We start from the raw sequence: 25,135 nt of genomic DNA, 5'->3' as shown, positions 1-25,135 counted from the left end.
GAGGAGGAGGAGGAGGAGGAGGAGGAGGAGGAGGAGGAGGAGGTAGTGCCTCTCCCCTCCACTCGTCTCCCTCCCTCTCTCCTCTCCGCCGGCACTAGTGTGAGGGATCGTTGTTGGCCAATGTGTCTCCTTCTTCATAAGCCAATATGAGTCGGTGGATATTTTGTGGCATTCGTAAACACCTATTTGCATATCATATGATAATAATGTGGTTACAATGGCACGTTTATGCATCAAGAGCGAGAGAGAAAATACTTACTCCACGCTGGCACCTGTGTCTCCCCCGATTTTGGTGGCACCAATGTTCTGGGGTGGCGGTCCCCCTCCTCCCCCGCCTCCTCCTACCCCCTCTTCCCCCACCCCGTATGCCTTAACAGAGATAAACGTTACAGTACTACGAACTGCATGACTTATTCTTGACATGCATGCTGGCACCCGGGGGGCTTGTTTATACGATATATATTCGATCCAAATGCTATTATTACATGGGGAATTTCCCCATCTTCCGTACTAACTAATGAAAAAAAAGAAAAATGAAAATAAAAAGTATAAGTGGAAGTAGAAGCAGATAGATAAAAAAAAACAGAAGAAAGAAAATAGAGAGAAAGAAAGAAGAAGAAGAAAAGAGGAAGGAGAAGAACAACAAGAAAAGAAGAACAAGAACAAGGAGACGAAGACGAAGAACCCTTAACAGCAACAACGGACCCAACCAGAAAAACTCTTTTAGACTACCTCTTTACTCCCACCCCCTCCCCCTTACCCCTCGTACGAGCTAAAGGAACAGAAGATCGCCGGCAAAGAAACAACTCAAACAAGTGCAGCGACAGAGACGAGCGTTATCCCAAGTAATTCTGCTCGTTTGGCTCACGACACTTATAATATGATTAACTATTGTCGTCACTTATATCCCGGATTGCGCCTGTTGCCAGTGCTGTTACCGATACGTTGGCAGAGACCACCAGTATTACGCACCAAGGCTTGTAACCGACGCTACTACGAATTTTTATTGTTAATGATGAGGCTGTTCGTATTCTTAACCTCGTGTAATCGCCATTGCTACCATTGGATGATAATATATAGTCGGTGTTATTATCATTATTTTTTACTTACTCGAACACAAATCGTTGATATTGTTGCTACTGGTTTTGATGATGTTATTGTTAGATTTTTTTAGTTGTTGTTATTGCATTGAACTCCTCAGGCCAAGTCCTTGAGGTGTCTGATTATTGTTAATGCTAATCCTGAAGTTATTACAGTGGTTGTCCTCGCCAATATCATTAGTAACCAGCCTTATAACTAAACCTCTGCTTCCATCAGAGCTTCAGTAGTTTTACCACCCCTCCCCCCCAACTTTGTAAATATTCCCCCCTTGCTCCTTTCCCTTATACTTCTTATCCTCCCTTATCCCTTCTACTCCCTCGTTATCCCCTTTCGACTCTTCTTTCCTTGCCTCTTCTCCTCCCCCCCCCCCTTATAACTTCTATACCTTATATTTACCTTTTCAAAACCCACCTTTTACTCACTAATCCTCCCTCTTACCTCTTCTAATTGTCTTCTCACTCCCTAATCCCCCCCCCTTACTCCTTCTGCCTCCCATCTGTTACTCCCTAATCCTTCCTCTTACTCCTAATCCCAACCTTACCCCACAACCCTTTCCCCTTCCCCCTATCTCCCCCCATCCCCCTCTACCCCTCTCCCTCGTAACCTCCTCTCAGACCGCGATACCGTGTCTATTGTTCGGCCTCGCAAGAACGCTAATTTCATTCTGTACGCTGCCGAAATAAACGCAATTATCTCCCATTATCGAAGGAAATTACTTAGTAAAACGAGGTGTTCTTTTCTCGGGGATTTAAAACCCTGGCGATGCCGCACAAAACAGAGAGAGTTCGGCGCCGCGGTCGGTAACCACGGAAAGAAGGACCGAATGCACACACACACACACACACACACACACACACACACACACACACACACACACACACACACACACACACACACACACACACACACACACGAACAAGGACGTGAGACACACATCCCCACGATTAACGTAACGCATAAAAGCAAGGACACTAAAAACACAGACAATAACGACAAAAACATAATCAGCTGAAGAGAATGCCTCACCTGTAGGAGACCGTGGCAAGTACAGGGCACATGTTAATCGGTGCTGCGGTTGCACATCAAACTAATTTGCATATTGCAACCGTTTATGTATGCACACACACACACACACACACACACACACACACACACACACACACACACACACACACACACACACACACACACACACACAGGTATACTATGAATATATGATGGATGAGACGATGATTCGATCGATCGACCGATCGATAGATAATTAAAGACAGATGTAGTTATAGATAAAAATGTAGATACAGCCAGATAGATATATAGGTATGTATGCATGCTCACATACATATATACATACATACATGCGCATATATATATATATATATTTATGTGTGTGTGTGTTTATATATATATATATATATATATTTATATACATACACACATGCACACAGATAAACATATACATATTATCTCTCTCTGAGTACATGGTACGGCACATCATCTTGTCCGAAATCATTTGTAAGTTTAAAGGACTCAAAACCTCTTCTTCAAAGGGTGGCAAACGTAGGAGAGTAAGAGAGGTTAGGGCGGGGGTGTAGATGGAAATTCGCTCCTTATCATCACAGTACTCGAACGCTCCCAATTTGCATAATTTATGTACCTGCCTCTGAAAGGAATCCTCCCCTACCCCCCTTTAAAATTACAGCTACGGTTTTTGCACATTTCACGTACACAGACGACGCTAACAAGCTTAACAATCCATTGTCAGGAACTTTTTGCTTGCATTTTTCTTTTTTTTGCATCAACTTTTTTCTTTCTTTCTATCCTCCCCTCTTTCTCTCTCCCGTTCACCCCGTTTTTACCATTTCCCCAAAAGAGAGTTTCTCAAAATGTCCTCTTCCGAAAAAGCACCGGGTTCCTGCGTGTGTTTTCCGCCAATTACATCCTATTACATGCGAGTGGGTAGCAGTGTGTGACTGCATAATGGGAATCCAGGAAACATAATATTTAGCTGCATGCTCGATAAAGCTCTTAATGGTGACAGGCGAAGAGAACATCATTATTTAACTTTATCCACTGGGCTTCAGAACTCAGAGCCACCAACTGTATGCTAGATTCAGCCCGTTAGCATTTCTATTAATATTTAGCTTTTTGATGGTGTTTTTGTCATGTTCGTTATTAATTTCATATTGTCATTATTATTATCATTATTTGTTCTATCTGTTCTTTTACTGGGGGTTGTTTTTTTTTTGTTCTTTGGCGATGGTGATAATTAAAGCGTTGTGAACATTGTGTCAGCAGCATAGCAGTGTTAGATATTATTATGTCTACTGATAAAAAAAATTTCACAAATTATTATTAATGTATGTATTATTCATGGTGGATTTTATCTGGTATATGTTTTGATAACAAGGACTGTAGTTCCAATTATCACTGCTGTGGTAATTATGAAGCGATAGTAAGGTAATGGTAATTATAGTAAAATAACGAATGATGTCCACTGTTACATGTACTGATAAGAGTGACAGAGATGGATAGTACAGTTTTGACGAATATTGTTGGGGAAAAAATCAAATACTCCAGAAAGATGATTAATAGATAAATTGATATAGTAGTAATAGTAATCACAATGGTGATGATAATAATAACATGAGCAACAACAACACTGATGATGATAATGGTGATGATAATGATGATAATAATAATTATTATAACAATAATAACAACAATTATGTCGATGATAATAATGATAGTGATAACAATAATGATATCAATAAGATCATTATTATTATAAAAATAACAATAAAATACTCTGATCACCCTGACAGTCGATCATCTCCTCTCGTGCGTCAATGCGATGGCGGTAATGATATCGATAATAACAGCTACCAAAACGCCAAAGGGATAAAGCTATGGATAAGGATAATAAAAATACTCCGACTCACTCCTGGTAAATAGTTGACGTTCGCGCCTTTCCTGCTGCTCGCGGGGTAGGGACGGATTAGTTGCCACGGTGGGATTTGCTATCGCCTTTTTTTTTATGTCGTCTTCTACCTTTCTGATTTTATCCGACTGGATCTAAACGGCTGATTTGGTGTGATGTATGCTTTAAGAGGCATGGGTTTCACGGGAATAAACAGATATGGATTCGAACTGCATTTAAATATGAATGGCTTTTCGATCGCGTGTCATCCTCGCCTTCGTTGGCACCGACCTGCAGTTCGTTTCCTGCTCCATAGATGGCGCAAGTGAGGCTCAGGGAGGCACTCAGTACACACTCCTGTACCCGAACTTTTAATAATACATTGCAGGAAATATCTTGAAGTATCTAATATTTTAGGGTATTGGGAATAAAGATTTGAGATGTATTTTTAAGCCTCCAGTCACAGAATAAAATAAAGATAAATATAGAGGCTCATACCTCGACAGTCAGCAGTCAGTGTCTGAAAGCTATGTTAACAGATCATCACCATATTCATTATTAACCCTGAACGTCCGTCCCGTCAGTGTAAATCACAGGGTATTTCCCGTTCCGCGATCATGGGAATTATTAAACGAACGTTGACTCGTCCGAGAAAATGAAGTTTGCATAATTTATTGTGTGAGCTAATAATAGTTGCGGGGGAAGAGGAACACGTATGGTACAAAAACCACTGTGGCACACAAATACATACTTACACATGCCTACACAAACACACACTGGCCAACTACATACACTTACACGCACGCGCGCATACACACACACACACACACACACACACACACACACACACACACACACACACACACACACACACACACACACACACTGGCCAGCTACTTACTTACACAGACACACTCTTTGACTATCTTCAAGCTTACACATACATACACAGACACACAGTGGCTAACTACATCCCCATATATACATAGACAGACACACTCACACGTTGGCACAGATACATATTGAGCCTCACGCATGCCCTCCGAAGTATGCATAAACACAATTCACTCTTTCACACGCACGGCCTCCCGTCGAAACCTACCGTGAAACTTCTCAGTAACATTCCTGTCTCGCTGTTACAGCTGGCGTTCTTCTTAACTTGCATAACCCCAAATCATGGCCTCCCCCACCACACCCACTCGCTGTTCTCTCCTTTAATCTCTTGTTCTGCTTTCAGTTGCTTCCACGCCACAGAACGTGTCTTTGTCTTCAAACAGTTGCATTCCACAACACATATGTCATGTACCCGCGCAAACTCCCCGGCCGACTCCGACGCTCATGTTCTCTCTCCTTCTCTCTCATCCCTTATGCGTTCACTTATTAAGCAACTTACACTGTCCGGCGCCCGTACCACGCCGCCTCCGCTAACACGCAGACACGCTGTATTTTGTTTTGGCTACGGCCGCTCGCGCCGCCCGTCACTCGAGGCGCTCGCTTCTTCTTCTCATTCCTCAGCTTCTATCCATGCACGCACGCACACTCACAAACAGATAAGCCCACACACACAGACAAAGACAGGCACATATACACACACACATAAACACTAACACAAACAAACACACACACACACACACACACACACACACACACACACACACACACACACACACACACACACACACACACACACACACACACACACACACACACACACGTACGCACGCACGCACTCAAACAGTACAATTCCACATCCCGCTAATTGGTTGATAGATACAACCACTCAATACCTTTACTGTCATCTATTCAGAACTCGAGTGATTTATTACATATTATATAACACGTGTTTTTACCCCCTCTCCTTGCTAAACTCTTAATCTACAACATTTTACGCCACTTATTTACACATTAATTGTTTCTATTTCCTCATTTCGTTCAGCTCTTGAGCATTCAATCAAAAATCTTTACTTGATCATTCCATAGAGTCAATATCAACATTCCTCCTCCTTGTAACATCATCTAGTTGTTTCTTCTCCTCCAGTGTTGCTATACCAAATCGAGCCATGGGGGTGTCTGGTCGAGCCACGGTCAAAAAAAGAATTAAAAAAAAAAAAAAAAAAATCGTACTGTCACAAAACTTGGCTGCTTTAGAATGAAAGACCGCGCTTCCCGTTATGATTTAGTGTCGTTTACAAGGCTATTAACTTATATATATGGCGAGGACCCTAGAAACTTTGCGTGCGCGATAGACATGGTGCTGTACAGCGAGCAGAGGAGGTTATCTATATCACTAGTAATTCCCTGAACACAATGTAAAGAGAATCCTTTTGTTGTTTGTTCAGATTAGTCGTTCGATTAGCATCATTTTCGCAAGATATATAAAGATCACGGACAAACAAGCGGGCTTATTTACTCTGCAACATTATCAGAGATGGAGCTCGAGGAACAACAAATGAAATCCGACAGGCGGCGAGGAAGGAGGTAGCGACGCGGCGGGGAGTGCGGACGGGCGCGGCAGGGAACGGCAGTGAAACATTATGGATCCCGGACGGCCGCGCGAGGGAAAAGCCGCGGGTCGGAGGCACGCGTGGCCAAGCAACCTTGGCTTTGCATAAACATCTCTGAGTGTGTGCATTTCCCTGTCCCAATCTCCCAACGTGCTGCACCGGGCTGACAGATATAAATTGATCCCATCGCCGCCAGATAAGAGGTCCCGCTCTCCCTTGCTCTCCTCGCGCGAAGGAAAACACTGGTTCGCCCGTCCCGCCGCCTAATTATTATTCGGCCGTGAATGAATGGAAGGCCTTTTTTAAGACCTTCGCTCGGCATTCTTCGCGTTATCCGCTCTTTGTTTTTGATCGCGATATCGCACGATAACCGCGCGCGAGGCGGAGGGGGAGGAGGAGGCAGGCAGGGCGGCGCTCGTTGCGGTACTGGGCTTTGTTTGTTTGGTGCTGCGATTATGTCATCATTATTATCATCCTCGGACTCATTGTCAATTTATTTTTTACCATGATTATGATTATTATTGCTGTTATTAATATAATCAGTATCATCATTGCTCTTATTATCTTCATCATCACCACCATCATCATCATCATCATCATCATCATCATCATCATCATCATCATCATCATCATCATCATCAGCATCATCATCATCATCATCATCATCATCATCATCATCATCATCATCATCATCATCATCATCATCATCATCATCATCATCATCCCCATCATCTTCGTCATCTTCGTCAACATCATCATCATCATCATCGTCCCCATCCTCATTGTTACTTGGGTGATATCATCAGAGGTTTGCAAAGTTAATAGGTACTGCTATTAAATTTTATGACTCGTGCTCGTCATCCTTTATATTCCTCTGTCTATAGGCAGGCTTTTCTTCTTAATTATGAAATGTGTCTATAAACTGGATTGTATTTCACTCAACATATTCTTTAATTTGCTAATATTATTCTAGCTCATGAACGGCTGCAAGAGTACTTCTTTGTGTGCCTGTGTGTGTGTGTGTGTGTGTGTGTGTGTGTGTGTGTGTGTGTGTGTGTGTGTGTGTGTGTGTGTGTGTGTGTGTTTATAGACTACATATATGTATGTACATATATGTATATATATGTATACATATGTATAAATGTATAATTATGTATACATATGTATAAATCTATATATATGTATACATATGTGTAAATGTATATATATATATATATATGTATACATATGTATAATTGAATATGTATGTATACACACACACACACACACACACACACACACACACACACACACACACACACACACACACACAAATATATGCACAGATATGAATTGTAAAAAATGAAATAGACACTCATCACCCACATATATCACGAATCAACGCGTGTGTACATCCGTCCGTAATGCTCTGAGTGAGACTGTTTTGCACGCTACCCCCACCTCCCCCACACCCCCTCCCCCCGACTCCCTGCCCCATCCTCCCGTGTAATGTCTCAGCATGTGTGACGCTCTTGCTGTGTCAGCCTGGTTCGCTCGCCTGTCTGCGCCCTCGCCCTCACAGCTGATAACCCACGCTCGCTCGGGTCCCGTGAGTTCTACTTGTTTCTGTCTGTTTGTCTGGTTGTCTGTCTATATGTCTGGTTGTTTCGTTTTGTTCGGTTGTGTGTTTGTCTGTTTGTTTCTTTATGTCTTTGTTTATCGGTTTATGTCTTTATATATCATTCACTATCTGTCAGGAGTTATATTTGGTTCTCCTCTCTCTCTCTCTCTCTCTCTCTCTCTCTCTCTCTCTCTCTCTCTCTCTCTCTCTCTCTCTCTCTCTCTCTCTCTCTCTCTCTCTCTCTCTCTCTCTCTTCCTTTCTTTCTTTCTTTCTATTTCCATCTCTTATTCTCTATTCCATTCCCCTCTTCGTTATCCTCATTATTGTATATTTATAATTTTCTCTTTATTTAATCATCTTTTCCCTTTTCTATCTCCTCCTTCATGGCTTCCCTTTCCCTCATTCTCGCATCCACAGTTTCCATTTCTTTATCTCCTCTATCCTGCATCCTCCCTTGTTGCATTCCTTACTTCACTTCTTTCAGACTCCATTTCCTCCTTCGTTTCGTCAAGTTTTCTTCTCAGATTTCGAAACTCTCAAGTTCGTAAATAAGTCAAGTTTCTTGTCGGGACTTTTTGTTATTTTTTGCCTTGGCTGTTGTTGTTTTCTTCTGTAAATATGTATTATTTTTCTTCCTTGTTTGTTATTCTTATTATTGTTGTTATCATATCGTGCTTATAGTCTCTTGAATTGATACTTATGAGCAAATACTGTGTTTATATAATTTTTTTTTTTTCATCGAGAATTATGGATATTAAATTCAAGATTGAAATTATGTTGCTTTTTATGCCCTTAGCTGCTTTAGACGAACTGTTGATGGTAATTGCATAATTAAGTGACTAAATCAATCTAATGTTGACAGTTTTTTAAATTATTTATTCGTTTCTTGTCTTCTTCTAGTTGCTTTTATTTTGTTTCTCTGTTTATTCCTGTGTGATTTTTTTTTTCTACCCCCTCTCCTTCTCTTTCCTCTAATTCCCTTTCCTTCTCCTTTCCTTCCTATCTTATTTTACCCTTTTCTCTATCCCTCCCTCTTCTCATCCCCGTTCCCCTTTCCCCCTACCTAGTCTACCCTTTACCTTCCTCCCTTCTCCCTAATCTTCCCTCATCCCTCCCTCCCTCCTTCCCTCTTTCCCTCCTTTCCCCTTCCCTCCTGTCCTCCTTCCCCCTTACCCTCCCTCATCCCCCACCCTTCTCCCTTACCCCCCCCTCATCGCACCCTCCCTTCCCCTTTCCGTCTTCCCCATTCCCTCCCTCCTTCCCTCTCTCCCTCCCCACCTCCCCCTGCCCTCCCCCCGCCCTCCTCCTGCCTTTCCCCTCAACCTCCCCCCGCTCTCCCCCTGCCTTTCCCCCTGCCCTCCCCCTGCCTTTTCCCCCGCTTTCCCCCCGCTTTCCCCCTGCCCTCCCCCTGCCCTCCCCCCTGCCCTCCCCTTTACGAGACGCGAGCCGTGTCGCGCGCCGCCTACTCCTGGCCGCGGCGGTCAAAGAATCCTTCAGAGCGCCTCAAGACTTTCCCGAAACGTCTTTGCGGTTTCCTCGTTCTCGTCCGCCCTGTCCCTGGCTGTTTGTCTTCATCCGCGTCGCCTCTCTTGCTCTTGGGGGACGTCTTTGAGTCGTTTTCTTCCTTTTTTTTCTCTTGTTTTCGTTTGGTGTTGTTGTTGTTGTTTTTGTTGTTGGTCTGATTCTTATTCTTCTGTTCTATTTTTTTTCTTCTTCTCTTGAATTTTCTTCTTCTTTTCTTCTATTTTTTTCTTCTGTTTTTTTCCTTCTTCATCTTCGTTTTGTTTTTCCTTTGCTTCTTTCTTCTTCCTCTTTATTATCGTCCTACTCTTGATCGTCATCATCTCCCAACCCCTCTCATTCCTCTTTGCATCTTTATCCTTCTCCCTCAGTCTCTCTCTCTCTCTCTCTCTCTCTCTCTCTCTCTCTCTCTCTCTCTCTCTCTCTCTCTCTCTCTCTCTCTCTCTCTCTCTCTCTCTCTCTTCCTTTCTATTTCTCTTTCTCTCTCCCTCCCTCCCTCCCTCCCTTCCTCTCTTCATCCCTCGCTCCCTCCCTCCCTCCCCTACCTCCCTCCTCCCTCTCTCCCCCCTTCCACTTTTAGCCCTATCTTCCCCCCTCTCCCCCCCCCCCACTTCAGCTTTAATTGATGCCCTAATGGCCCTGGAACGACAGGGCAAGAGCAGAGATGCCCCCAAATTACAATTTTCATTTTAATTCGTTTTCGCTTATTCTGTTTTCTCACTATTTATCTTCCTCCCTCTTCTTGAGTCACGCTGAACACTTAAGAGTATTGATAACCTCTGGCCTTCGCGTTCTCCGCTGCTTGCCTCCTTCTCCTTCTCCTCCTCCTCCTCCTCTCTTCTCCTTCTCCTTCTCCTTCTTCTTCCTTCTACGCTTCGCTGTATTCGTCTCTCCTTCTGTCTGTCTCTGTCTGTGTTTCTGTCTATCTGTCTGTCTGTTTTGATAGCCTGTCTGTTTCTCTCTCTCTCTGTCTCTGTCTCTCTCTCTCTCTCTCTCTCTCTCTCTCTCTCTCTCTCTCTCTCTCTCTCTCTCTCTCTCTCTCTCTCTCTCTCTCTCTCTCTCTCTCTCGTCTTATTCCTTTAGATTCTTTTTGTTTGTATATATGTGTGTTTATCATACATGTTCTATTATGTTTTCTTGTCATATACCATACCATATTGTGTTACATTATATCACATTACATTAAGTTAGACCGTATTGTATCAAGTTATATGACATTCATGACATTTTACCTTTTATATTCTCTCTTTCTCTCTTTCTTTCTCTCTTCCTTCTTCCCCGCTATCTCCCCATCATCACGCATCCCATCCCTATCGTTGGCTTTCCTTTGATGTTTCAGCGCTTATCGCCTTTCATAACTACTTCCTTATCTAATTATGTTTCTCCCTTATTTTCCTTTTCGGCTTCGCTTTATCGAGTCTTTTCGCTCTTTCATTCATGCGTGTCTATTAGGAATCTGAAAAATGCCGGCGCGAAAATATTTACACGTCCGCTGGGCCCTCTCTCTTGCAGACTCAGTCCTCGAGTATCTTTCGCTCTCTCTTGCTCTCTCTCTCTCCTCCTTCTTTCTCTCATTCGGCGTTTCTTTCTCTGGTTTGCTTTTTTTTTTTACCCCTCTTTTCTTTTTTTATTTTTTTTTTCTCTCTTTTGGTTTTTCTTTCTCGTGTTTTCTTTTTATTTTTTCTCTTCTCTTTTTTTCTCTCTTTTTGATTTTCGTTCTTGTTTTTATTTTTTATTTTTTTCTTTCTCTTTCTCTGTATCTACTCTCTCTCTCTCTCTCTCTTTATGTATGTGTGTGTGTGTGTGTGTGTGTGTGTGTGTGTGTGTGTGTGTGTGTGGGTGTGAGTGTGCGTGCGTGTGTGTGTGTGTGTGTGTGTGTGTGTGTGTGTGTGTGTGTGTGTGTGTGTGTGTGTGTGTGTGTGTGTACATACATACACACACACACACGCACACACACACATACAAACATACATACAAACATACACACACACACTCACACTCACACAAACACACATTTTTCTCACTCCCTCCTTTTCTCTCCTTCCTTTCCCTACCTCCCTATCCTCCTCTTCACTCATTTCCACCATCCCCTCTCATCACCCCTTCCCCCCCCTCCCCCCTCCCCTCGACGGCCCTCCGAGAGCCTCCTTATCGCCGACGTCTTATCCCTCCCCACTTCATATTAGATCATTTACGACTAATCTATTTCGGATTTTCTTTTGATCATCCGAGATATCACAAGTGCGAGAGTCGTCAATGAGTCCCGAGGATTTAGTTTTTTTTCATTTAGAATACAAATGAGTCGTAACGGAACACACATCCCAATGCAAACGACGACACAGCAGATTCGCGACAGCTGACGCGCCCACTCTTCTGCAAACTGATGCACGCATGCGCGCCCGCACCCGCGAAAAGAGTTTAAAGGGGGAGGGGGAGAGGGGAGGAGAGGGTGTGGGAGAGTGAAGTGCGAGGGAGGGGGAGAGGAGGAGGAGGAGGAGGAGGAGGAGGAGGAGGAGGAGGAGGAGGAGGAGGGGGAAATTGAAGCACGAGAGTGGGGGTGGGAGGGTGGAAAGGGGGAAGGGACGGGGGAGAGGGGAGGGTGTAAAGGAGGTGGTGAGGGGGATTGTGAGGTAGGGAGTCCTGTTTGGAGGGAAAGGCAAGAGAGGGGGGAGGGGAAGGGAGGTAAAAAAACGGTTAGATCCTTGCAGACTTTTTGAAGTATTTTATTTCAGCTCTGTTTGCTTCTTAGGCGATCATAGTCTTCAGAACAAATTACTTTAGACAGGAGATATTATTATTCGTTTTTTAATAAATGCGAATGGAGGCAGTAACAACCGATGGTAAATTTATAAAAACAAACAAATATTAGTGCAGTGATAAATGCACAGTCGCAATCAATCATAGAAGGATGCACAGTGCAGAAAGGAATAAGGCAGCTATAACATGTACACCCAGTAGACCCCTCCCGCCTCCCTTCCTCCCTTCCTCCTTCCCTCCTTTTCTCCCTCCCTCCCTCCTTCCCTTTTCTCCCTCCCTTCATTCCTCCCCCACTCGTTCCCTTTCCCCCCCCCCCCCTCCTTCTGTATATCCCTCTCTCCTTCACTTCTCCCCTCCCTCCCTCCTTCTCTCCCTCTCTCTCTTCCTACCTTCCGTTCTTCCTTACTTTTACACCCTTCCCTCCGTTTCTTCCCTCGTTCTCTCCTTCCCTCCTTCCTTCTTTCCTTCCTGCCTTCCTCCCCGTCTGTCTGGACCCCCCACTGATTTTACCCTCCCCCCCTTCTAAAATGACCTCCCTCTCTATCAGCCATTGCCACGAACGCACGCACACCCAAACGAAATTACTCGCCCCCGCCCGCGCGCACGCACAACTCCCCCCCCCCCCCCCCAACAAATGACCTGACGACTCGACACTCTGCCGGGCCGTCGGATTCCACTACGGAGGCTCGTTCACTCCTCATCTTCAGATCTTGTTGTCTCTTCTTTATATGCAAGTGACGGGGGTGCGGCCGTCCCCTGTCTCGCGCTCCCTCCCCTTCCGAACCATTGAGGACTTGGCGGGGCGCGAGGGGAAGCTGGGGGGGACCTCTCCCCTCGCCTCCCCTTTCCCCGCCTCCCATCCTTCCCTCCCTGCCTCCCCTCCTCCTCTGTCTGCCTCCCTTCCCCTCTCCCTCCCTCCCCTCCGGCGCAACTACTTACTCACAGGTAGTCGAGGGGAAACTAATAGGAATTATGAGGAGGGGGCAAAGGGGAGGAACTTTGGAGGGGGGGAGGGGAGAAGGGGGAAAGTTAGGCTAAAGTCATACAAGCGGATTCATCCTCTTCCTCTGTCTTCCTCCCTCGCAGCTCTTCCCCTCTTCCTTCTAGACATTTTGGTCATTCTCCGTCTCCCCTCCCTTTCATTTCTCCTTCCGCCTCCTCCTCCTCCTCCTCCTCCCCTCCTCCCCATCTTCCTCTCCTCGCTCCTCCTCTCTTTTCTCATCCTCCTTCTTCTCATCTTTCCCTTCCTCTCCTCGCTCCTCTCCTCCTCCTCTTTCTCCTCCTCCTTTTCCTCCTTTTCCTCCTCCTCCTCCTCTTTCTCCTCCTCCTTTTCCTCCTTTTCCTCCTCCTCCTCCTCCTCCTCCTCCTTCTCCTTCTCCTCCTCCTCCTCCTCCTCCTCCTCCTCCTCCTCCTCCTCCTCCTCCTCCTCCTCCTCCCCCTCCCTCTCCCCCCCATCTTCCTCCTCTACGCTCCCCTCAGACCGAAAACACTCCAGAGAAGGGAATTTTCGCAAGGAGTACCTTCTCCCGAGGGGAATCGAGCGACTAAGGGGAAGAATCAGAAAAGGGGAGATTTATTTTTTTCTTCTTTTTACCTCCATTGGAATAATCCGACGAAGATGGGAGGAAAGCAGAGGAAAGGGAAGAGGCAAGAATAAGCAAGATTATGCCATCGACAAACCGTCCCCCCCCCCCTTCCTTATATTCCACTTACCTCCCTATACCCCCAAGTAAAGAACATGCAAGCCAAAAAAATAAAAGATAAAAAAAATTAAGTGAAACAGACACACAGACACACACACAAAAAAGAAAAATAAGAAAGGGAAGGAGAGGAAAGGGAGGGAGGGGGAATAAAATGGATGAATTTTTCAGGATTGTATACGGGCCCTTGACTCCCAGGGATGCGGGGCGTTATGATACAGCGGGAATAATTTCGTTCCCATTCCTATTCCTCTGCTTTCACCCAGCGGTCCCTCTCTTATACGGCGTGGATTTCGACTCGTGGATCGGCGCTTGCGAGTGTATCGTCCTTTTTTTCAACGGGTCGTTCTCTTTTGTCTGTCTGTCTTTTTCGTTTTGTTTGTTGGTCTTTCTGTCGTCATGTTTGTATGTTTGTCTCTCTCTCTCTTTCTCTCTCTCTCTCTCTCTCTCTCTCTCTCTCTCTCTCTCTCTCTCTCTCTCTCTCTCTCTCTCTCTCTCTCTCTCTCTCTCTCTCTCTCTCTCTACCTCTATCTCCTTTTGTCCACCTCTGTTTATCTTTATATCTGTCTCTATCTGTCTGCATTTCTATCTCTACATTTATTCTATAAATATATCTGTCTGTATCAATCTATATAGCTCTCTCTCTCGCAGCATGCATCGCTTGTATCTTTTTATACATTCATCCATGCATTTGTCATTATCTCTTTATTTTTTTCCTCCTTGTTATTACCTTTCTTCTGTGTCCTTCGAATGCGCGAGAGAAAAATAGAGATAGAAAATTCCGAATGTGGACATACCAACCAAAGAATTTGCCATCTATCAAAAAACGAAAAACGATAAAAAAAGGAAGAGAGAGAGAGAGAGAGAGAGAGAGAGAGAGAGAGAGAGAGAGAGAGAGAGAGAGAGAGAGAGAGAGAGAGAGAGAGAATGAGAGAGAGAGAGAGAAAGAAAGAAAGAAAGAAAAAGAAAAAAAGAGAAAGAAAGAGAAGGACGCGAGCAGGGTGGGAATTTTTCGATGAAAAGCGATCTTTGAATCCTGGAATCGGGATCTGGCGCATTCCCATTCCCATTCTCACTCCAGTTGTCGGGAATTAGGATTCGTCCGGTAAAAGTAAGAGAAGAGATCCCTCGCAGATCTTCCAGGGAGGATATAGTCGGGGGGGAGGGGGGGGGGGGAGGGATGGACTTCGGATTTTGCATTTGAATGTATGCGTACGGGGGGGGGGGGGGGGTAAGAGGGGGGGGGGGGGGGCTGTTTAGTCACCGCTGGCGTGTGTCAAGAAAAGGAGGGCGGGGAGACTCAGATAGACAGACAGATATAGAAATACAGACAGACAGATACATAATATAGACTTATTCAGACAGATATATAGAGACAGACCGGTATAGAGAGAGACAGACATATATATGATATAAAATTATACAGTCATATATATAGATAGAGATAGCCAGATTTACAGATACAGATAAACAGACATAAATGGAATTGGAGATATGAATATATAAGTAGACTGTACAGATGAAGACAGATAATTAGACACAAAAGAAATGTCTAAATTATGGGATGCACACATAGGATAAAAACACAGATAACACATACACAGACAAACAGACATACACGAAACAGAATTAGACTTCCTTCACGACCAGAATAAAGCGTCGGTGATGTCACTGCCGAAAGTTCCCCTTAAAGCACGCATACCAAAATAGAAGAGACGGAGAGAGATACAGACAGACAAACAGACAGACAGACAGACAGACAGACAGACAGACAGACAGAGAGAGAGAGAGAGAAAGAGAGAAAGAGAGAGAGAGAGAGAGAGAGAGAGAGAGAGAGAGAGAGAGAGAGAGAGAGAGAGCGAGAGAGCGAGAGCGAGAGCGAGAGCGAGAGAGGGAAGACAACGATTTCATTGAACGACCAAAAAACGCTAGAGAAAAAGAAAAAAAAAATATTGGAACGTAGAAGTCATTAGGCCTATCGGCGGAGGAATCGGCGAGGGCAGTGATTTGGCAAAGGACACCAGCGCCAGGGGCTTGGGGAGGGGGGAGAAGGAGGAGGAGGGGGAAGGGGGGAAAGGGCGAGGAGGTGGGGGAGAGGGAGGAGGTTAAGAAGGTGAGGTAGGGGGGAAGGAGGAGGAGGAGGTGGGGGAGAGAGGATGGGAGAGGAGGTAGGGGGAGGGGAGAAGGGCGAAGAGGTAGGGGAGGGGAGAAGGGGGACGAGGAGGAGGAGGAAAGGGGGTCACAGACACATTCTTTGTCTCGCCTAATGGATCGAAGGTTTTCACGGGCGTAAATGGTGCTAAGGAGTAGATTCCTGATGGCACCAGGGACACCGTTTCAAGCGCCCCTCGGTTGTGAAATGAAAGGGAGGGAGATGGAGAAAGGGAAGAGCGCGTAAGGGGATGAAAATGGGCGCCCGAGGGGAGATAAAGAGAGGAAGAAGGCGAAGAAGGGATAGATAAAGGAAGGAGGAAAGAGAGGGGTAAAGATGATGAGGGTGAAGAGTGAGATGAAGACACGAGATCAATAAACTTGGGAGGGAAAGAGAAATGAACTGAGAAAGGTAAAAAACAAAAAACAGAAAGAAAAAGAAAAAGGGATAACCTAAAAAGAAAATGGGAATTAAGAAAGAGAGGAACAGAAGAAAGATGGAGAGAGAAAGACGTGTTATCAAAAGAAACAAGGGAATTCGGGAAGCGGTAAAGAGAAAGAGGTCAAAAGAGAGAAAGGGAGAAGAAAAAGGAAATGGAGGGAATGCCCGTTGCATTTGCAGGTTATGCAATCCTTCACCTCCACCGTTCATGAAAGCTTGATAGAAGAGAATGAAGAAAAGACGGAATTTCATATATCTCTGTGTCGCGGGTCAATGGATCGCATCACGAAGTTGAAATCTATTTTTTTTTTTATGTTTTTAATCTCTGTCTGTCTGTCTGGCTGTCTGTCTGTTGGTCTATCTGTGTATCTCTCTCTCTCTCTCTCTCTCTCTCTCTCTCTCTTTCTCTCTCTCTCTCTCTCTCTCTCTCTCTCTCTCTCTCTCTCTCTCTCTCTCTCACTCTCTCACTCTCTCTCTCTCTCTCTCTCTCTCTCTCTCTCTCTCTCTCTCTCTCTCTCTCTCTCTCTCTCTCTCTCTCACTCTCTCTCTCTCTCTCTCTCTCTCTCTCTCTCTCTCTCTCTCTGACTCAAAATCAAAATCAATTGCCAAAGCGGGACACAGTCGCCGAGACAAGGACTAAAAAAAGAAATAATGAATCCTGACGGGGTTTAACAGAGGATCGCGAGCCAGACGGAAACTGGGCTCCTCCAGATATCTTGTTTACGCTCAAAAGTTGTGAAAAAAAACTTTTCCTCACGGTTTTCCCTTCCCAGACCTCCGCCTCGCCATGGAGACTTGGCGTCCAGACGGTGCCATCCCTCAGGGGCAGCTTTGGTCGAAAATCCCGAACCACAAGACGACCATAATGACCTCTTTGCCGGTTGGCTCGTCGTCCTCCGTTCTTGGGGGAACTCGGGGGGCAAGAGTATGGTATGCGCCGGCGTCCATAAAGTCGATATTGCAAATCAAATGGTTTGTGGAAAGATATCCTACGACGAATGAGCATATCACTATCATATCCCCGACACTACTATTCACCTCAGTCTGCCTCAGAGTCACCCAAAGTTTCACATTCAGATATTCCGCCTGACGTCACTTTTTCGAGTTGCTCCGCTCAGAACGCACACGCTCCGGACCCGCTTTATTGGACCGCATCGTCTCGCGCGCCCGGCGATGCTCTTCCGCCAGTGTTTACTTTCGGCGAATGGCGGGCCGGAGGATAACCCATTTATTTGCGGGGGGTTCTGTTTAATTATCGTCGGCCTTTAAATTATTTGGGCATTTCTTTCTTTTCATCTCTCTCTCTCTCTCTCTCTCTCTCTCTCTCTCTCTCTCTCTCTCTCTCTCTCTCTCTCTCTCTCTCTCTCTCTCTCTCTCTTTCTGGATACGCGACCAAAATTACTCTCTTCGTAACGGAGAACCAAAATCGCAAAAGAAGGAAGCAGATAAGAGACAGAAGGGAGACAAACAGGAAGTTGAAGAGGAGCCAGTACGAGGGAGAGAGAGAGAGAGAGAGAGAGAGAGAGAGAGAGAGAGAGAGAGAGAGAGAGAGAGAGAGAGAGAGAGAGAGAGAAGGGCAGCGACGAACTTTAAACTTACGGATAATTTCCCTGGCATTGGTTTTCGAAACGCCTCATTTAAGTGATTCACTCAAGAAAGGACGCCATTCGGAACCCCTAACCCCCCTTTCCAAAAAAAAAAAAAAAAGAAGAAAAAAAGTACTTGGTTGAAATACCGAATGCGTGCACCCTACATCCCTCCCTCCTCCATTTTCTATTTTCCATTCCGGGTTGAATGGGGGATGAAGGTATATCGTTTTCTATTTTCATTTTATTATGCTTTCCACGGCTTTAATACTTTTTTTCTTTCTCTTTTCCTCCCCTTTCCTCTCTCTCTCTTTTTCCCTACCTCTGTTTTACCTCGCTCTCTCTTTCTCTCTCCGTCTTCACTCCCCCCACCTCTCTCTCTCTCTCTCTCTCTCTCTCTCTCTGTTTCATTACGGATTCTTTCTCTACTCTTCGTATTTCCCTTTCCTTACTTACATCGGCGACTCCCTCCCTGTCCCGAGGAAAAGTGACTCCCCCTCCCTCTCTCTCTCTCTCTCTCTCTCTTACCCTCACCCCTAGATAGTGCTCCCCTCTCCCTCACCCTCACCCTCACCCTCACCCTCAGATAGTGCCTCCCTTCTCCCTCCCTCTCCCTCACCCTCAACCTCACCCTCACCCTCACTCTCACCCTCACCCCCCAGATAGTGCTCCCCTCACCCTCCCTCTCCCTCCTTCACCCTCACCCTCACCCTCACCCTCACCCCCCAGATAGTGCTCCCCTCTCCCTCCCTCACCCTCACCCTCACCCTCACCCTCACCCCCAGTAGTGACTCGCAGTTGACTCCTTATTTCCATCGCGCATTTAGCCTTCCCCCCCTTCTTCTCTTGCTGCATTCAAATTTTCTCATTTTCCTTTATTTCCTTCTAAATGAGTTCTCGGCCATCGATCTTTTCTCCTCCTTCCGTCGCTGTCGTTTGCTCCGCGCACCGAAAGAGGGAAGAACAACAAAATGGATGATAATAATTTGCTTTGCTGTTTGGCTCCTCTTATCGGTATTGTCATCATCATTATCATAATCATTATAATTATTACTGGTGTTGTTGTTATTATTATTATTGTTATTGTTATTGTTATTATTTTTATTATTATCATTGTTATTATTATTATTCTTATTCTTATTATTATTATTATTGTTCTTGCTATCATTATTATTATCATTATTACTATTGTTATTGTTATTATTATTATTATTATTATTATTATGATTATTATGATTATTATTATTATTATTATTATTATTATTATTATTATTATTATGATTATTATGATTATTATTTTTATTATTATTATTGATATTACCATTACTAATATCTTTTTCATCACCAACGCCATCTCTATCATCCTCCTGAACATCAGCACATCTTATATTTAATTTCGCGTAATTATTATTCGCAATCTTGCATAACAACATTAGTCCAAAAAGCAATCAATACACTGCATGAATTTGCCTCAGATCACTGCTTACATAATTATTTTATTAGCTTATGCATCTAATTATTTATTAATTCATTTGTTTCGCCTTTGCATGACTGGTTGTGGCCATACGGGTGTGGAAGGTGCTATGTGCTTCTTTTATTTCATTCGTATCATCCTGTCTTGTTTATTTCTCATATATATATATATATATATATATATATTTATATATATATTTATATATATGTATATATATGTGTATATATATATATATATATATATATATATATATATATATATATATATATATATATATATATATATATATATATATAAATATATATGTATATGTAAATGTGCATGCATGTTTGGATAGCTATAACCTAACAATCTTTATAATTACTTATCTGAGTAGTTCAATTGCTTATATACATTATTATGAGCTTATTTTTCGCACCTTATGTGATTCTTCATAATAAAATAGATTTATTGTCAATGTCACTCTTTATTACTATTGACTTCAAGTGTTATTTTTCCCATAATGATTTTTTTCATCTTTCTTCATCCATCGTTCGCCAGGATCCATGCAAGCAGATTCATGTTGCTAATTTACTAATCGTCTCTTCGAATGTCTAACATTACCCCTTCATAGTGCATCCCAGACTAATATTTATTCTGATCTGACCAACCTCTAGAAAAAAAATAACAAGATTAAAAAAGAGAGAAAGGGAAAGAAAGAAAGAAAGAAAAAGAAAGTTTCTACGAATTTAAGATGTAAATGGACATCTCCAAACCTCCCCCCCCCCCACCCCTAAACCCTCCCCCCCCACCCCTACCCCCTCCTTCCCTGCCCTTGCCCCCCCCCCACCCCCCACCGAGGATTCCCGTCGGATATGGATTTTTCTTTGTGTCTTTTTCAGTGCATTTTTATTCCTTTTCTCGCTGTCTCTTTCCCTTTATTCTCTTTCTCTTTGTTACAGATGTTTCTCGATGATAAAGGTTCTCATTATTATTTTGTTTACATATGTTGTATATATATATAAATTATTTGTTTAATTGTTAGGCTCTGTTAATGACCTGTGTCTAGAGTTAGGTTAGGGTTCAGTAATATAGAATTTCTTATAATAAGGAATAATTTGAATTATTATTGTATTTTTCTATACAATGCTGAGAATATACCATGATCAATAGTAAAAGAAAGTAAGAAAAATAAAAATGGAATATTAAAAGTGTGCTTAATCAATTTTTTTATATGTATATTTTTTCTTTCTTTTTATTCGACAAAAGAAAAGAAAAGAAAAAGAAAAAAAAAACATGGCCGCCATTTTTCAAAAGCACATCCTAAAGAGGAGAAATTTTATTTTCTTTCTGTGTTTTGATCCTTATTCTTCTTGCCCTCCATTTTCTTTACAAAGTTTCCCCCTTTCCTCCCATTTTCTTTTGCTGATATGTGTTTCCTCTTTGTATGGCTTTGTCGCTATGCTTTCCTTTCCTCCTTTGGCTGTCTCTGTTTTCTTCTTTTAAGATCTAGGCTTTTTTCTTTTCAAAGTCATGCCCGGGCTCTTTCCTGTGTTTGTGCAACTTTCATTCTCTCATTCACTTTCTCTCATCTTGCTTTCTTTCTTTCTCACTCATTTTTTTTCTCTCTCTCTTATTCTCTCTCTCTCTCTCTCCCCCTCTCTCTCTCTCTCTCTCTCTCTCTCTCTCTCTCTCTCTCTCTCTCTCTCTCTCTCTCTCTCTCTCTCTCTCACTCACTCACTCATCCCCCCCTCCCACCCTCTCTCTCTCTCTCTCTCTCTCTCTCTCTCTCTCTCTCTCTCTCTCTCTCTCTCTCTCTCTCTCTCTCTCTCTCTCTCTCTCTCTTTCTCTCTCTCTCTCTCTCTCTCTCTCTCTCTCTCTCTCTCTCTCTCTCTCTCTCTCTCCTACCCTCTTTCTCTATCCCACCGTTTTTCTTTCTTTCTCCATCCTTCCTTTTCTTCTCCCTCTCCCTCTCCCACTTCCCCTCCCTCCTTTCTTCCTTCCCTTTCATTTTCCTTCTTTTTCTTCCGCTTCTCCATTTTACTTTCATGTCTGCCATTTCATCTCTCTCGTTCAGTGAGCGCTTTCAACAAATTTATCGATCTGTCCTATGTCTCCCCACCCGCCATACTTCATTTCCTGCCATGACCATAACATGTGTTTCCAACCCCTCTCTCTCTTTCCCTCTCTTCCCTCTCTTCCCTCTCTTCCCTCTCTCTCCCTCTCCCCCTTTCTCCCTCCGACCCGCTAATTCCTATCACCGCTATGCTATTTTCCCGCCCGCCATGCTATCAACTTTTTTTCTACGAATTTTCTCCCTGTAGCGCGCTTATTTTTACCCTGTCGCTTCGATTTTGTTTTCGCCTGTGACTTCATCTGAGCCATTCTTTGATGTCTATGTTTTCCCCTTGCCATGTGTAAACTTTCCCTCCAACCCATATTATTATTATTATTTCACGCTTTTCTTATCCCTGTATGTATATCATCTCCAAATACCCTCCCTTTCCCCGACATATCATACTTTGCCATTTCCCCCTCTGTTCTCCACCCCCTCCTCTCACTCCCCATACCTCCTCTTTCTGTCCCTTTCCCCCACTCATCCTTCAATCCTTCTCCATCCATCCCCGTCCCCCTCCTTTTTCCCCCATCCCCCGTCATCATTTTACTTTTTTTTCCCCCGCCCCTGTCACACTCCAACTTTATTTCTCCCCTGCCTGTCATGTTGCCCCTGCTGCCACTCAACCGTTCCTCCTCCAGTAAGCTTATACGTTTGGGTGCTTCCAGATGCGAACAGTGGAAGTTTCTGGCTGTACGGGGGGAAAGGGAACCCACTATTAGGTATGACCACGTCTAGTTTATATTATAGTTATACACAGTTTGTTTTCTTTCATTCAGGCACTTTGTGTGGATGTGCTGTGTGTTGTTTTTGTTATTCACTGTATATATATATATATATATATATATATATATATATATATATATATAGATTTGTGTGTGTGTGTATATATATGTATATATATACAAATATATATATATTAAATTATATACATATACATATATACGTATTTATATATATATATATATATATATATATATATATATATATATGTGTGTGTGTGTGTGTGTGTGTATATATATATATATAAGCTGTATGCATATATTGTGTGCAAGTATATATGTACATGTATATACATATGTGTTTATTCTATTTTACACTTTATTTATGTATTTGTATTGTTTGTATTCCTAACGTCTCTTCAAAGAGTTCTATAAAAATAATTCCTCACCACTTACTTGGATTTACCTCGCGTTAACCTTGCACACTTTGGCATTACTGGGCTACACTCTAGACGAGGATGAAATTCTATCCAGATATTTACTCTTTGTGCCTAATTTTTGTCCTAGTATAAGGTGTGAGTTTACGTAAACACCAGTTCATCATCCTTTTTTTTTATCTGACTATTGATATGTATTTCTTTACTGAATGTATATTGATGGTACATTTTGTAATTTGCTATATTTAAGTGATTTTCAAAAGCACTTTATATTTCGCACCAGTTTTGTTTATTTCCTTTATTCAATGAAATGAATGGAAGAGAAAGAAAACGTGAAACCGTGAGACTCTTTCGAGTGTGTGAAAATGGGAAATAGAGAGAGAGAGAGAGAGAGAGAGAGAGAGAGAGAGAGAGAGAGAGAGAGAGAGAGAGAGAGAGAAAGAGAGAGAGAGACGGGGAGGGGGGGGGGGGGTTAAGAAGAAAAAAGGGAAATAGGCAGAAAGACAGACAGATAGAGAAACATACGGAAAAACAAATAGACTGATAGATCGACAGAGTGAAAAGGGAGGGAGAAAACTAATAAGAGAAAGAGAAAGGAAGACATATAACCATCAAGAGGAAAAATAAAACATACAGACAGGCAGAAAGATAGAAAAATAGTAAGAGAGAGACTATGTAGGAAAGAAAGAAAGAAAGGGAGACGAAAGGATAGGAAGGGCGTGGGTCGAAGAGAAGCAGAGGGATCAAGAAAGAGAGAAAATGACAACGGTAAAATTCGACAGATTCGGACGTAAATGGGGAGGGAAGAGGGGGGGTGTGGGGGTGAGTGGGGTGGAGGGAAGGAAAGGATAAAGGAGGAAAAGAGAATAAAACTAAAAAGGCTTCGACCGAAATTCTTCGTCTTTCGTCAGTATGGAAGGAGAGAGGGAAGAAGGGAGAAGGTCGAGTTAAAATGTAGAAATATGAGGAGGTTGAACGTGAAAGGAAGGACAGGATCACATGGTAGATGACTCGGAATTTGGGCTCCGGCGAAAGGAGACCCTGCGACTTGGAGGCGCGGGCGTGCATGTGCATGTGTGTGTCTGTGTGGGTGTATGTGTGTTTGTTTGTTTGCTTGTTTGTGTTTGTTGGTTTGTGTGTATTTGTTCGTTTGTTGGTTTGTATTTGTGTGTATTTGTGTATGTTTGTGTGTGTGTGTTTGTGTGTGTGTGTGTGTGTGTGTGTGTGTGTGTGTTTAACTTTAAAAAACAATGATTGTTTTTTTCTCGTTTTGTCAGCCAAAAGCAATATAAGAAATTATGAAACATAAAAGGTAAAAGATATTGCTAAAATAACGGTTAAAATCAATCTGCATTACAGTATTGTTATCAAAGTTATAATGGTGCAATAATAATAATAGTGAGGGAGACATGTTGAGTAATCATAGCATTGTTGATTATACTAAAAAATTCTAGTTGAATATTGCAACCACAATCACGATATAAGTATGATGTTGTTAATAAAATTGGAATATAATTGATAAATAGAATTAACATTCTTGGTGTGGAGAATACATTTGTATTTATTATTCGAAATGGTATTGATAATAGATTACCATAACTTTTTTTTTAATTATACGAATAACGCAATGATAATGACTGATAATAAGTGTAGTAATAATAATGAATACTAGTGATGATGAAAAATGACAGTAGTGATAAATTCCATTAATAATGATATAGATAGATGAAAATACTGATAATCATAATATGGATAATAAATGCAGACAGTAATGACAATAATACTGGTAATAATAATGATAACTGCAATGATAATAAAAACAACAAGTCAAACTGGAGAGAAAATAATAATAATAATGATAATGGTAACAGCAATGATAATCATGATGGAAGAGACGCAGCTTCACTCTCAGCCGCAGCAATAATGATAATGAACAACGCACTGGAGACGACCAATATTTCAAGCCAGTGTTCGCGTCTTCGTCCAAATATTTTGAAAAGATGCCTCAAAGGCTGATGGCTTACAAATGGCAAAGCGAAGGGGAGAAGGAGAGAGAGCGGAGGGGAGGAGGGACGAAGAGGGGTGGCGGGAAGTGAGGGAGGGAGGGAGGGAAGGAGGGGAGGAAGG

At 43.0% G+C, this 25,135-nt stretch overlaps 1 protein-coding gene across 2 annotated transcripts in view; it reads left to right on the top strand.

The window, feature by feature from the left end:
* LOC125047689 (homeobox protein abdominal-B-like) overlaps nucleotides 1-25,135 on the top strand; it is a 72,621-nt gene that overhangs the window by 23,082 nt on the left and 24,404 nt on the right. The window contains exon 3 of one of the 2 annotated variants that reach the window (XM_047646049.1): nucleotides 22,518-22,571. The exons of the other annotated variant lie outside the window; for it this stretch is intronic. Within the exon in view, the coding sequence (XP_047502005.1) occupies nucleotides 22,518-22,571 (54 nt within the window). The remainder of the gene's footprint in view (nucleotides 1-22,517; nucleotides 22,572-25,135) is intronic. 2 annotated transcript variants of the gene reach the window in all.

This window comes from Penaeus chinensis, chromosome 41 (assembly GCF_019202785.1).
Source record: "Penaeus chinensis breed Huanghai No. 1 chromosome 41, ASM1920278v2, whole genome shotgun sequence".
Taxonomy (NCBI): Eukaryota; Metazoa; Arthropoda; class Malacostraca; order Decapoda; family Penaeidae; genus Penaeus; species Penaeus chinensis.
Note: the sequence above shows the minus strand (reverse complement) of the source record. Positions and strands in the feature narration are given on the sequence as shown.